The 16,194-nt window shown below is 36.8% G+C and overlaps 1 protein-coding gene across 1 annotated transcript in view; it reads right to left on the bottom strand.

Annotated features, from left to right (window-relative positions):
* Nucleotides 1–16,194, bottom strand: part of LOC106873538 (phosphoinositide 3-kinase regulatory subunit 4) — an 85,745-nt gene that overhangs the window by 50,335 nt on the left and 19,216 nt on the right. Inside the window, 9 exon segments of the mRNA XM_089365288.1 lie at nucleotides 435–555; nucleotides 2,666–2,838; nucleotides 4,601–4,727; nucleotides 5,997–6,184; nucleotides 7,841–7,942; nucleotides 8,698–8,847; nucleotides 10,517–10,572; nucleotides 11,848–11,972; nucleotides 13,772–13,881. Coding sequence (XP_089221414.1) covers nucleotides 435–555; nucleotides 2,666–2,838; nucleotides 4,601–4,727; nucleotides 5,997–6,184; nucleotides 7,841–7,942; nucleotides 8,698–8,847; nucleotides 10,517–10,572; nucleotides 11,848–11,972; nucleotides 13,772–13,863 — 1,134 coding nt within the window. The 5' untranslated portion in view covers nucleotides 13,864–13,881.

The following is a 16,194-nucleotide window of genomic DNA, read 5'->3' as shown; positions in this document are numbered from 1 at the left end:
ATCTCATTACGAGAAGTAAATCCTTATATATATATATATATATCAGACTGGCATTGTTATGTTGGACAGTTTATGCCATTCCAAAGCATGCTATCAGTATAAATGAAATAAACTGACCATAACCCTTTCAGCATTTAGACTGGCCATATCCATTTTAAATATTCTAACTGTTATTATATTGTAACTGGACAGAATTGGCCTCTTACACCTACCCTACAATCCTATTATAAAAATAAACAGTCACATCTTAAAAATCTCAAAGCTACAAGATAATGCATGATTAATTCAAAACAAAGTGAATTAATAAGCATTTGACAGAGTAAAGAGTTATGTAAGAGCCACAATTATTTGATAGAGACAACTTACATGAAATCCATCACCTGTTCTATGGTAATAGTAACAAAAATAAGAATGTAATTGATATTGACTGATACCTGTAGACTCCGAAGACTTGAACCAACAAGACTGATGATCAAAACCAACCCAGTGTTTTCTTCAGGTGTTGATTTCAAGACATTTAAATGACCAAATATCATTGGAAGTTCTTTTTTGATTCTGAAAAAAAAAAAAAAAAAAAAAAAATATATGGAGGACCTAAAATTATACGCTAGAAACGATAAAGAGCTGGAAACACTACTACAGACAGTACATGGATTTACCAAGGAAATAGAAATGAAATTCAGATTAGAAAAATGTGCCAAAGCAACCCTGAAAAGAGGAAGATTAGTTAAGAGTAGCAACATCACACTAGATAAAGCCAATGAAATAAGAGACCTAGACGAAAGCCAACCATACAAATATTTAGGAGTCAATGAACTAGATAGGATACAATGCACACAAATGAAAGAAAAAATACAGAAAGAGTACTATAGAGGATCTAGGATGCACTACCCAAAATCTGACATAGAAAGGCTATATATACAATGCACAGAAGGTGGCAGGGGTCTTATACAGCTGGAAAACTATTATAAAATAACCACCATAGGACTACAAAAATACCTACTCCAGAAGCAAGGAAAACTAATACAAATAGCCACAAAACACGAGCAAAACAAAAAACTCTTCTCAGTATTTAAGGAAGCTGACAAATACAAACAAGAAATCAATCTACCTAACAAATATGAAGAAGAAGAAGAAGAAGAAGAAACAACAAAAGCTATAAAACAAATGAAATCCAAACTAAAACTAGAACAGCAACAGACCATGATAAAACGATGGCAAGAAAAGCCCCTACATGGTAAATACTGGGCTAAACTAAATGCAAAAGAAATAGACAGAGAAAAATCCCAGCAATGGTTGAGAAGCTCAGGACTCAAAGCAGAGACTGAAGGATTTTTAATTGCTGCACAAGACTAAAGCCTCCCCACCAGAAATTACCAAAAACATATTATGAAAAGAAACATAACAAATAACTGCAGAATATGTGACAATGGACAAGAAACAATAAATCATATTATCTCTGGCTGCCCAGTCCTGGCTAAGAAGGAATATATTCACAGACACGACAGAGCTGGGACCTATATACACTGGAAGCTATGCCAACACTATGGAATAACAACAGAAAAAAAGATGGTATAAACACACACCAAAAAATGTCACAGAAAACGAGAAAGCAACCATACTCTGGGATATGCCAATACACACAGATAGAGAAATTAAGACCAATAGACCAGATATAGTTGTCAAAGATCATGAAGGAAAAAAATGCTTTCTAATTGATGTATCAATACCAGCAGATGACAACGTTTCCCTAAAAGAAATGGAGAAACTTTCAAAATACAAAGACCTGGAAATAGAGGTAACTCGAATGTGGAATTTAAAAACAGAAACAATTCCTATCATAGTAGGTGCCTTAGGTATAGTAAAAAAAATATTCAGACAAATACATAACAAAAACACCAGGACTTACAAATATATATAACATACAGAAAATTGCACTACTGGGCACTGCATACATCCTACGCAAAACACTTTCAATACAGTAACCATAAGAGCATCACAGCAAACCACAGCACATACCCAAGGCACACAGAGCTGTGCTCAGTAGTGAAGTGAAAACACGTTATAAAAATAAAACTACTGAACAATAATAATAATAATAATAATAACAATTTTACTAGCTCGCACATAAATCAGAACATGGCTAAATATCTTGTAATTACTGTGTTAACTATCGTTGAAATCCTTGTCTCTTATTTCTTCTTTTAAACAAAAATATTTGTTAAATTACTTATAAATATTTTGGCAGATTCAAAATCTTTGATATTTAAAATAAATAAAAATCTGAAGAATGCTTTAAAAAAAAGTTGTAACATAAATTAGAAGAGAGGACAAAACAATTTACACTTAAACTCTTTAGCATTCAGATTTGTCTGTCAAATGTAATCCTTATTTATTCACACTGTTTTCAATTAATCATACATTGTCTCATAACTTTGAGATTTTGATGACACCATTGTTTATTTTTAGAATGACATTGTAGGGCACATCTAAGAGGTTGGATCTGACTAGTTTGAATATGAAACAGGCAGTATTTTGGGGTTACATATGACTGGTTTGAATGCTAAAGGGTTAAATGAACAAATATCCAATTTTTCAGAAGAAAACAGAATTATACTTTAGTTTGGGAAAACAGAAAGGTGATATAATCACAGAAAGTTCTTACTTTACGATCCGTTCATCGGGTGATAGAATTGGTGCTACTGCGAAACGCTGGATGTAAAGTTTGAGATAAGTGTAGAAATAGTTAGGGAAAGCTTTACCCCGCTGTTGAATGAGATATTCTTCAGCTGAAAGACGATGGGTTGGCTCTTTCTGCATCATGTGGCGTACCAGTTCCTAAAAAATAATATACGTTACATATCTATATCAACATTTCATATTTTGGGTGTATACAGGTATATATATATGTGCGTGAAGGCGCCTGGCTCAGTGGTTAGAGCATCGAGCTTACGATCGTGAGGTTGTGAGTTCGAATCCCGGACCAGGCTGTGTGTTGTGTTCTTGAGCAAGACACTTTATTTCACGTTGCTCCAGTTCACTCAGCTGTAGAAATGAGTTGCGACGTCACAGGTGCCAAGCTGTATCGGCCTTTGCCTTTCCCTTGGATAACACTGGTGGCATGGAGAAGGGAGGCTGGTATGCATGGGCGACTGCTGGTCTTCCATAAAAACAACCTTGCCCGGGTGCAATCCCATGGTCAGTTATGACCGAAGGGGGTCTCAGCATATATGTGTGTGTGTGTATGTATGTGTGTGTGTGTGTGTATATATATATATATATATATATATATGTATATATATAAATTTAAAGAATGGAGTAAACGCATGTTATAACTGCATACTTTTATTCCGACATATGTTTCGAAGAATTACAATTTATGCGATCCATAGGAATCGGCGATGTTAAAAATGTAAACTTCTCCTCAGGGAAATGTATGGGAACCAGCTTAAATGTAAGACATTATAACCGAGTATGAGAACTATAGTTGGATAAGGTTCAAATGAATTACGTTATAACCTTATCCAACTATAGTTCTCATACTCGGTCATAATGTCTTACGTTTAGGCTGGTTCCCATACATTTCCCTGAAGAGAAGCTTACATTTTTAACATCGCCGATTCCTATGGATCGCATAAATTGTAATTCTTCGAAACATATGTCGGAATAAAAGTATGCAGTTATAACATGCGTTTACTCCATTCTTTAAATTTATATATACTCAAATACCCAAAATATCAAGGAGTTTCCGCCTCACAAACAGGAGTTACACTACAGTTATTTTGTGATCTTTGCTACCCTGGTTTCTATTAACCCATTTATTTTATCCAAATTATTCTTAATTAGGAGAAAATAAATACATATAATTATATATATACATACATGTACATATATATGTGCGTAAGTGTGTGTGTTTGTATATGTACATATGCGTGTGTATATTATACCTTCATAAATACTAATGTGAGGTAAAAGAAACAAAACAAAATAATAATAATCTACTGATGAGAATCAAACCATGCTGGGTAAACACTGCTACCAGTTACATCCACTGAATGAATGTCCCCCTCCTCTGAAAATTTATATTATGATTATGTATAAATTGTCTTTGTTCTTAACAGTCATTTTTAACTCCACAAAACGGAAGAAGGAAAAGGTCAGGGATTAGTGTTGAGGTTTGTTGAGAAAGGGAAGAGTCTAAAGTGTGAAGAAAAGGAGACAGGGACAGTATATCAAGAGAGTGTATGTAAACATATGTGTGTGTGTGTATATATATATATATATATATATATATATATATATATATATGGGTGGTGGTGCTGAAAAGTTCTTGGTTTTGGGTTAAAAGGAAATACAGGAGAATCAGTTAATTATGGTTTTATTCAACATATTCCCCTCTCAGATTCACACACACTTATTGCAGCGGTTCTTCCATTTTTCTAATCCCTGTAAAAGAACATGGGAGGTTGGGTCTTCAACCAGGCCTTTCATGATACCCTTAAAGCCAGGAACTTTTCAGCACCTTCTCGTGTGTGTGTGTATATGTATATATATATATAACACATATATTTATAAATATTAAAAACTTAGGTCTTCATACCCGAATGCTTGAATCTTCAATTTTTTCTAAGACTTTCCATGGACTGTATTCTCCATTCCGATATGCTAACAACTGGGAAAGATCAAATGGTACAGTTCCTTCTGTGAAAAGCTCAGCTATCACACACCTACGTAACAAAAATAAGAGAGAAATAATTACAATAATGGTAAGACAAATATCATCATATGATATAAACAATATAAGATACCAATTTCATTTGAGGCAAGTGAAATCGAAATCGAACTAAATTTGATGACTGGCACCCATGCCAACGTCGTCTCCTTCATTTGACATTAAACTCGGCTTGCGAAGACCTGTTGGGGCAAGCGAAAGCGAAATTGTGATGGCACCTGTGCCCAGCATCGCCTTTCTGGCACTTGTGCCCGTGGCACGTGTAAAGACTTTCGAGCGAGATTGTTGCCAGTGCCGCTGGACTGGCTCCTGTGCAAGTGGCACGTAAAATACACCATTTGGAGCATGGCCGTTGCCAGTACCGCCTGACTGGCCTTCATGCCGGTGGCATTTAAAAGCACCCACTACACTCTTGGAGTGGTTGGCATTAGGAAGGGCATCCAGCTGTAGAAACTCTACCAAATCAGATTGGAGCCTGGTGTAGCCATCTGGTTTCACCAGTCCTCAGTCAAATCGTCCAACCCATGCTAGCATGGAAAGCGGACATTAAATAAATTTGACAAAATACAAGACCAAATTTGACAAGGAAGAAGACATAACTTATTTTCTTAATCTCAGTGTCATCATCTTCATTGTCTTAACTTCCACTTCTCCATGCTTGCATGGCTTAGATAGGATTTGCTGAGGCAGATTTTACCTTGTTTCCAAACAAGGTAACATTTCTCCAGGGCCAGACATGTTTTTCACAGAAGAAGACTGGAAACAAACAGAATTGCTTGTATGACAGTGACACTTGTATAGAACTAACACACACACACACACACACACTATGTGCTTCTCTCAGTCTCCATGAACTAATTCCACTCACAAAGCTTTGGTTGGCCATGGTTAAGAAACAAATTTACAAACCACCTGGCTATGCCTGTGCTAAGGCTATGCTTTCCATTGATGTTTTAAGGATATTATTTTATTTCATATAGTGGTTAGTCACTGGACCATGGCCATACTGGAGTACTGCTTTCAAGGCTTATAATCAATTTAATCTACCTCAGATCATACTGGTACTTATTTTATGAATGTCAGAGGAATGGAAGGCAAAACAAAACTGGGCAGTATTTGAACTCTAGCTGTAAAGTACTTTGCCTAATGACCTACTGAGAGAGAGAGAGAGAGAGAGAGAGAGAGAGAGAGAGAGAGAGAGAGAGAGAGAGAGAGAGAGAGAGAGAAAGAGAGTGAGAGAGAGGGTGGTTTAATTAAAAATTACCCTGAAGAGAAAATATCCATCGCTGGAGTGAGATCTCCAAATTTGGTTTCACTGGAAGTCAAATCTAGGCTGACTTGCGTAGCAGCATCTGCGTTCTTCCAGCTGCTGTCTACAAACCTCTCTGGTGCTATGTAACATGTTCGACGGCGTGATGTATCGAAGAAATATGAGAAATCTGAAGGGTTATCCTAAAAAAAAAAAAATAATAATAAATAAAAAAACATTTATTCAGTGTTGTATTAAAATCAGATTTAAAATAATAAAAAAATGATATTAACTTGAAGGCAGCGCTCCAACATGAACTTGACCATGATGGCTAAAATAAACTAAAGAACTGAAACAGCTTTTTAAGCAAAGTATTTATTAAAATTTTATGTAGAAGTACAAATACATCACTTTTATGTAAAACATCCAACTTTCTACATCATCATCATCAACATCAGTTTTTTATGTTGCATTTTCCATGCTTTCACATCAAGGACAGTGCTATTGCATCACACAGACATCCTTGACTGTGTCCAAAAAAAAAGGCCATCTGACTGGCATACAATCACTCACAAGGACATGTTCCAACCTCTGGCCTTCAGGTGATTTAACTCCTCTCTCTCTCTCTCTCTCTCTCTCTCCACCTTTTCTACCTCTATTATAATGGACTCTGCTCTTCACAGTAGGCTGAACTCATGCCAGCTCATCAGCATCATCATTTAACGTCCACTTCCCATGCTGGCATGGGTTGAATGGTTTGACATGGAGCTGTCCAGACTCCCAACTGTCTGTTGATGTTTGGTTTCTAATGCTGGATGCCCTTCCTAATGCCAACCACTTAGCAGAGTGTGGTGGGTGCTTTTTACGTGCCACTGGCACTTGACTATTTCTTTCCCACTCACCTTTCCTCCTCACATCACTCTTCTTGTGTCCAAACCCAACCATATAGGCCCAGCATTAATCACTAAGCCCATTATTTCCTTTCCAGAATGTTAGTCCAGTGGAATTCCCACTCTGTCCATATTTTCCCAACAAGTATTTCAAGAGGTACATTAGTGTACCCCTAGGGGTAGTGGAAATTTTACATAGGTATTGAAGATAAAAGGCAGTGGTGGTGGGGAATGTGATGAATACATCCATACAGCTTCCTTTAGTCTTTTGGCTCCTATTATAAAGAAAAGTGGCTGTGTGGTAAGTAGCTTGCTTACCAACCACATGGTTCCGGGTTCAGTCCCACTGCTTGGCACCTTGGGCAAGTGTCTTCTACTATAGCCTCGGGCCGACCAAAGCCTTGTGAGTGGATTTGGTAGACGGAAAATGAAAGAAGCCCATCATGTATACATGTATAAATATATGTGTGTATGTGTGTGTGTGTGTGTGTGTGTGTGTGTGTGTATGTGTATTTGTCCCCCCAACATCGCTTGACAACCGATGCTGTTGTGTTTACGTCCCCCGTAACTTAGCGGTTCAGCAAAAGAACCGATAGAATAAGTACTAGGCTTACAAAGAATAAGTCCTGGGGCCGATTTGCTCGACTAAAGGTGGTACTCCAGCATGGCCGCAGTCAAATGACTGAAACAAGTAAAAGAGTAAAGAGTAATGTAATTTTATGATACATTGCTTCTTTGCTACAACTACAGTTGATAGACATGACACCAATTAGTGAAAAAGTGTTGTATATTGACAATAAAAAGTTCCAACAGAAGTGGAAGACCAAAGAACACGAGAAGATGTGATGGTGGTAGTAGGAGGAGGGGTATATCTCAATAGTGCTGATGAAATGATCAATGGAAATGAAGAAAGGCAGCAAATTGTAAATTTTGGTCAACTGAAATAATGATGAAAATTAGTCAACTTACTTCAGGTAGATATGTTGGTTTGAAGCTCGCAAAGTCTGTAAGGAAAAGCCAATTCCAGCTTGTGATCATTACATTTTCAGACTTGATATCACCATGACAAACCTTCAAGAAACAAATTACAAAGAAAATAAAAAAAAACAATCAACAAGAAAACTTTAAAAATTTGTGAGTTGATAAAATAATCACCAGTTTAATGTTGCCCTACGGCAACCTTTTACATATGCTTTAAGCTAATTAAACATCCTATTTAGTAATTACCTTAAAATTAATTATCATAAACATTTATGATTATTATAAATGCTGGTGTGGCTGTATTGTAAGAAGTTTGCTTCCAAGCCACGTGGTTCTGGGTTCAGTCCCACCGTGTGGCATCATCTACTATAACACTGGGTTGACTAAAGCTGTGTGTGTGGATCTGATGGAAACTGAAAGAAGCTTGTTGCATATACATGTATATGAGTATGTATGTGTGTATGAGTTTTTGTGTCTCCTTGCTTTGACATCACATGATAGTTGTAAATGAATGTCACTGTCATACAAGCAGTGTCATTCATTTCCAATATTCTGTGAGAATGTGTCTGACCAAGAAGGAAATATTACCTTACTTGGAAACAAGTGAAGGTTGGTGACAGGAAAGGCATCTGTAATACATGTCTCAAGGAAACCTTTTGTTATAATTGTAAGAAAAACCATTTGTTATGTTACATGCCAAATGCAAACTTAATGAAGATAGTGTTTTTTTGTTTTTTTTTACTAAATCATTGTAAATTACCGACTATTTTCAAAATTAATTATGAGATATAGGTATTGTATTTGGGTACAAATATTGATATAAAAGGGTAAAGAGTACAACTTACCTTTAATTTATGGCACTGATTCAGAGCACAAAGAAGTTGGAAAGCAATCCATTTTTTCTCAATTGCATTGAGAAATGGCCTGGTGCTTATCCGATCGTATAAGCTATCTTTTGTATACTGGCGGAATAAAAGAGCTGCTTTATCTGACTGCTGCAAAAACAGATGGTATGTATGTATGTCATGACTGTTAGAAAGATATTTAGTACATAAGTACATGATGATGCATTGATAATAAAACAGTTTAAATTGTTCAGCTTATATGAACAAAGGTATGTGTGTGTGTGTGTGTGTGTGTGTGTGTGTGTGTGTGTGTGTGTATCATCATCATTTAGCATCCGTTTTCCATGCTGGCATAGGTTAGATGGTTTGACCGGAACTGACAAGCTGGAGAGCCGCACCGGGCTCCAGTCTGGTTTGGCTTGGTTTCTACAGCTAGATGTCCTTCCTAATGCCAACCACTCTAAGAGTATTTTGTTTTTCAGCCCTTTTAAAGCCTAGCCAGGCTCAGGCCAGGTTTCCCGGTTTCTATGGCGTATGTGTTCCCCCCCACCCCCAGCTGGACAGGACGTCAGTCCATCGCAGCGTTACTCAAGAAACAGGAAGAAAGAGTGAGAAAGTTGGGACGAAAGAGTACAAAAAGGGTCGCCACCCACCACCCCCGCCAGAGCCTTGTGGAGCTTTATGTGTTTTTGCTCAATAAACACACACAACGCCTGGTCTGGGAATCGAAACCACAATCCTCCGACCGCGAGTCCGCTGCCCTAACCACTGGGCCATTGCGCCTCCGGAGTGTAGTGGGTGCCATCTACGTGTCACTGGCATGAGTGGCTTTTACATCTTTATATATATAATTATATGTATATGTACTTTAATAATTTATAACTGAAAGGCTCCAATTTCCAGAACTCAGGGTCGTTCATTTCTGAACATCAGCTGGTATGAAATGAAAGCTTGAAGGAAATGGTGAGGATAAGCATTTCTTTCAAACTTTCATTTCATATTTCAAAAAAATAATCAAACAGTGGATATTCAAAAGTAAACTAGGCTTGGTTTACCAGCTAATGTTCAGAAATGAATGACTCTGAGTTCTGGAAATGGGGGCCTTTCAGTTAGAATGTATCAAAAAATACTCTACATTTGTATTGAGTCCTGTAATTTATCACTACTGGTGAATCAACAGAGAGTTTTATATACATATATATAATTATTTCCCAAATAAATTGCACTTCATATTTGAGGCTCTGATGAAGGTATAAGGTGTTACCTAGGTACTCAACTAAGAGACCACTGTGTCTTATAGCAGAAACAGCTGTAAGCTAACAAAGTTCATATGATAATCATTTATTCCTTTTTATCTATTTTCTGATTTTATATATATATATATATATATGTATATATATATATATATAAACAATCCAAACATGAACAAGCAAGAAAAAACACGAAAAAACAACAACATGAGGACATGGAATAAGTACAGTGTTATTGGACGCTCAGGAAAGGAAAGAAAAGAAAGAGGATTTCACGTTTCGAGCGGAGCTCTTCGTCAGAAATAGAGAAAAAGTCCAAAGAAGAGAAGATGGAGATAGAAAATCGCCAATGATACACACGCATCCAATAACACTGTACTTATTCAACATCCTCGTGTTGTTTTTCGTGTTTTTTCTTGCTTGTTCATGTTTGAATTGACTATATACCGCACGCTCACACGGACTCAACACAACCAATGTCATGTGTGCGTATCTATCAATCTATCTATCTATCTACATATACAAATAAAAGGTAAAGAAAAACAAACAAAAGAAAGCAACTAACTTACAATAAATTTCTGGAATGGAAGACAGTTTGAAGCACCACTTAACTGTCCTTTAATTTCTGAGAAAAACGAAAAAACATCATAATATATTTATTAGCAATATTTCTGAGAAATATATATTAGCATGAGGTCTTTGATATTGCATAGCACTAGGCTTTGAAAAAATTATTTCTTGTATATTTTGTATATTCAGCATTTAACAGAGTTTTTCTGCTTCATGTCAAATTTTGAAGATACAAAAGAATACTAATATCTGTTGCAGATAATAAGACAAAATGGCCAAGATGTTCAATAACTTTTTAGCATTCAAACAGGCCATATCCACCCCGAATATTCTACGTGTTTTATGTTCAAACTGGCCTCTCACATCTACCCTACAAAGTCAGTCTAAAAATAATCATATCATCGAAAGTTATGAGATAATATATGATTAATTGAAAATAATGTGAATAAATAAGTATTACATTTGACAGAATAATCTGGTTGTTAAAGGATTAACAATTAGACACTTTATAAACATGAATCCAAAACAGTCAAGATAAATATTTTATGAGATAAAATTAATATTTTTAAAAAACAATATACAAAATATTGGAATATTTATTGAAAACAGTCACAATCCTTTCTGGTATAGGCACAAGGCCTGAAATTTATGGGGAAGGAAATAGTTGATTACACTGACCCCAGTGCACAACTGGTATTTATTGCATTGATCCTGAAAGGATCAAAGGCAAAGTTGACCTCAGCGGAATTTGAACTCAGAATGTAAAGATGGGTGAAATGCCACTAAGCGTTTTGCCTGGTGCAATAATTATTCTACCAGCTTGCCACCCTAATACGACTGTCAATAATAAAAAGATAGTTGATATTTCTCACTTGTCAACTGGTAGACCAAGGACAAGATTTTTGGATAACATCAGGGAAGATGCTTCTATGTAGGAGGTCTCTGAGGACTCTACTCACATGACCACCTCAGGAATAGTAGGTGGAGAAAATGGATGGATAGAGAGAACTGTTTCATATCCAGTTTTTCTGAGTGTACAAAGATGGTTTATTTGCTATAAGAATAGTTTTAAATGGGATATGCTTCCTACAGCAAACTACTCGACTGTGAAATAGGAAGTGGAGTCTCTTTTTGTTTGGCTAGAGGTACAAAACATGGTGCTTGTGATAAATACTAATGGTGTGCAGCTTATAACTATCTGGTCAGTAATCCAGCTTTTTTAACCTCACAACCATTGAATAAAAGTAACAATTTGGGTTTTAAAAAAACAACAGTTAAACACACGCAAAAATATGCATAACCATAAATAAAAGGAGGAATGAGAGTTTACCTTCTAATCGATTTCGGTGTGTGGCCAATGGGAGAGAAGGATCATGTATGACAAACACCTTGACCACAACTTGGCCCTCTTTGCATCGAGCTCGGGCTACTTTGAAGAAGCGTGTGCTTCCCAAGCTGAAATGATAGTTAAAAGATCAAACTGATTAAATATGTTGCTTACTCAAGGTTGACTAGAGGATAAAATAACAACAACAACAACAACAACAATTATGAAATCAAAAGCTTCATATGTTACCCTTAAAGGTTTTTAGGTGGTATCTCTACATAATAACAGTTTATATAAATACTGGTTTATATAAGTGCTTTACATCACATAGAAAAAAAGAGGGAGAGTGAGAGAGAGATTTAGCTTAAGTGTTGTTGAATGGAGAAAAAGAGTCAGAGGTAGGGAAAAAGAAGAGGAAGTGATTAAAAGAGTAGTTGTGGGAAGAGTTATACAAATGAGAAATTTGTCTTATTAAATTGTATTTAATTGTATTTTAGTGGAGGCTTAGTGGTTAGAGCATTGGACTCAGAAAGTAGTTTCAATTCCTGGACTGGGTGATGCTTTGTGTTCTCGACCAAAATACTTCATTTCACATTAGTTCAATCCACTCAGCTTGTAAAAATGAGTTTTCCTGCAACAGACCAGCATCCTGTCTTGGTGGGAAATATATTTGTCACAGAAACTTGAGAAACTGGCCCTTATGAATCTATATAACTCGGGAACTTTATCTCTTTATATTATCCTAATTGTATTTTAAGGTAATAATTATTTTTCTTTGAATATTAGTATATATCATTTTCTACATTAATGTAGTATATAGAAGTGCTAAGAAATTTGATAAAAGTTAAATTATAATTATTATATGTATAGCAAATTTTGTGACATTATCTATGGTGGCAAAAGGATACTTACAAAGTTACCTGTCATATGGTACAAAACACTCTAGTAGGTTTATATTTATATATAAACATTATTATTATTATAATCATCATCATCATCGTCGTTTAACGTCCGCTTTCCATGCTAGCATGGGTTGGATGATTTGACTGAGGACTGGTGAAACCAGATGGCTACATCAGGCTCCAATCTGATCTGGCAGAGTTTCTACAGCTGGATGCCCTTCTTAATGCCAACCACTCATTATTTGTTGTGACCCCCTTCAGTCATGAATGACCATGGGATTGCACCTAGAAAGTTACCCTCTGAGGCACAAGTCTGGGCAAGGTTGTTTATGGAAGACCAGCAGTCGCCCATGCATACCAGCCTCCCCTCTCCACACCACCAAAGTTATTGAAGGGAAAGGCAAAGGGACTGATACAGCTTGGCACCAGTGACGTTGCAGTTCATTTATTAACATGCAAGTGGCTGAGCACTCCACAGACACGTGTACCCTTAACATAGTTCTCGGAGAGATTGAGTGTGACAGAGTGTGACAAGGCTGGCCATTTGAAATACAGGTACAACAGGTATTATTATTATTATTGGTAGAAACTCTATAAGATGTACCCAGTATAAGCTATGGACACTTAAGAGGTGCAGCAATATCAAAGGAAGGCTAACTAGGAAGTTAGTTTTTGTATGTGGCAGATGTTCAGGAGCAATAAACACTGAAAATGTCCTTCATTGGACACTAAACTCCGCTTGTGAAGACCTGTTGGGGCAAGTGAAATCGAAATCGTGATGGCACCTGTACCAGTGGAGCGCTTGCACTTAATTTTAAAAATTTCTGAGTAAATATAAGAAATCCTAGTATATATATATAAATACATATAGTGATGGCCTGTGCTAATGACTGACATTCATTATATTTTTCACACAATATATTACTTTGTACACTTGTATACAGATATTGGCAGCTGGTCTCAACACCAGAACATTATGGACCCTAAGGCTTTATCCTAAGAATGAAAAAAAGAAAGCAACTGACCTTATTTCAAATTCATAATCTGGAATGTCTGCTAAATACTGTTCAACGGGTAAGATTTGTGAAGGTGCAATTCCTGTTAGTTGATTCCCCATGTCAGATTAAATATATTTCTGGAAAAAAAGCAATTATTTTCATGTTATTATGCTAAAATGAGAAGACGACATCATAAAATAATTTTAAGTTAACTAAAATAATTAACAAAATTTGAACAATTCAAAAACAAAAATATCAATTACAAAGTTATTTAAATAAAGGCAAAAATATTGTACATATATGCATGTGTGTAATTTAAATGTATAGTTTATAGAAAATGAATTTTTATCTTGTGGCTAAAGTTTGGGGCCTATATCACTTTCAGATGAGATCAGTTCTTACCTGAAGATTGCAAGATTGCAGTAGTATGAGTTGTGAGATAGAAGCCATGTATGCTACAATATGTACTAAACACACCTCTCTCGTTTGTACAACGCAATTAAACATTTATTTGCATGCACATATGTACATATATATATATTTATACACACACACACACACACACACAGATATATATGTTGGCACTCCGTCGCTTATGACGTTGAGGGTTCCAGTTGATCCGATCAACAGAACAGCCTGCTCATGAAATTAACGCGCAAGTGGCTGAGCACTCCACAGACACGTGTACCCTTAACGTAGTTCTCGGGGATATTCAGCGTGACACAGTGTGACAAGGCTGACCCTTTGAATTACAGGCACAACAGAAACAGGAAGTAAGAGTGAGAGAAAGTTGTGGTGGAAGAGTACAGCAGGGTTCACTACCATCCCCTGCCGGAGCCTTGTGGAGCTTTAGGTGTTTTCGCTCAATAAACATTCACAACACCCGGTTTGGGAATCGAAACCGCGATCCTATGACCGCGAGTCTGCTGCCCTAACCACTGGGCCATTGCGTATGTGTGTGTTTGTGTGTGTGTATAAATATATATATATGTACATATGTGCATGCAAATAAATGTTTAATTGTGTTGTACAAATGAGAGAAGTGTGTTTAGTACATATTGTAGCATACATGGCTTCTATCTCACAACTCATACTACTGCAATCTTCAGGCAAGAACTGATCTCATCTGAAAGTGATATAGGCACCAAACTTTAGCCACATATATATATATATATCTAAAATAATATATATTCATATATCCATACATATATGTACATACCTACATCTATATGTATACATACATGCATATATGGGTACAGGGCATCACAAAAATCGTTAAACACAATGAGAAATGAAAACATAAAGATGAAGATAGAAAACGAACTTTTTTTCGAACAATGAAAAAAAAAAACAGAGAAACGAGACATGCAACAAAAAGAGTATACCCCTTCGTCAGTTGTCCCTGTTCCATCTACTCTGCGTTTCGAAGGCAAGGACAATACGTGACTTCGTTGGAACAGTCCTTCCCGCAAAGCAAATTAAATAAAATTTGGAATTTTTTGCGGAATGTGAAAGTGTAAACAAGAACAGGACAGTGAGAACAAGACAGTAAAAGACAGTAAAAACAAGACAGAACAGTGAAAACAAATGGTAAGGGCTGTTAGGCTAAGACGATAGAAAAATTATTATTTTGAACGCTAGTTAGAGAGTGAATGAGAGACAAAAAAAATTCACGTCTTCTCTATAGAAAGGCAGGATAGTATATATATATATATAGTCATTGGACAATAAACTTTGCTTGCGAAGACCTACTGAGGCAAGTATAAACAAACCAAAATTGCTGACGTAGCCGATGACAGTACTGCATGATTGGCACTTGTGCCAGTGGAATGTTAAAAGCACATCCGAGCGTGACCGTTGCCGGGGCCAAGGATTGGCTCCCATGCCAGTGACAAGTGAAAAGCACCATTCGAGCATGATCATAGCCAGTGCCGCCTTACTGGCACATGTGCTGGTGGCATGTGAAAACAACATTTGAACGTGGTTGTTGCCAGTGCCGCCGGACTGGCTCCCGTGCAGGTAATACGTAAAAACACCTTTTGAGCATGAGCATAGTCGTTGCCAGAACCACCTGACTGGCCTTTGTGCTGGTGTCATGTAAAAGCACCCAATACACTCTCGGAGTGGTTGGCATTAGGAAGGGCATCCAGCTGTAGAAACTCTGCCAAATTAGATTGGAGCCCGGTGTAGCCATCCGGTTGCACCAGTCCTCAGTCAAACTGTCCAACCCACGCCAGCATGGAAAGCGGACATTAAACAATGATGATGATGATACTATATATATATATTCTATATATACTATATATATCATCATCATCGTTTAACGTCCGCTTTCCATGCTAGCATGGGTTGGACGATTTGACTGAGGACTGGTGCAACCGGATGGCTACACCGGGCTCCAATCTAATTTGGCAGAGTTTCTACAGCTGGATGCCCTTCCTAACGCCAAC

The sequence above is a fragment of the Octopus bimaculoides genome, chromosome Z (genome assembly GCF_046866305.1).
Source record: "Octopus bimaculoides isolate indiv1 chromosome Z, ASM4686630v1, whole genome shotgun sequence".
Classification (NCBI taxonomy): Eukaryota; Metazoa; Mollusca; class Cephalopoda; order Octopoda; family Octopodidae; genus Octopus; species Octopus bimaculoides.
This window is presented reverse-complemented; position numbering and strand designations above follow the sequence as displayed.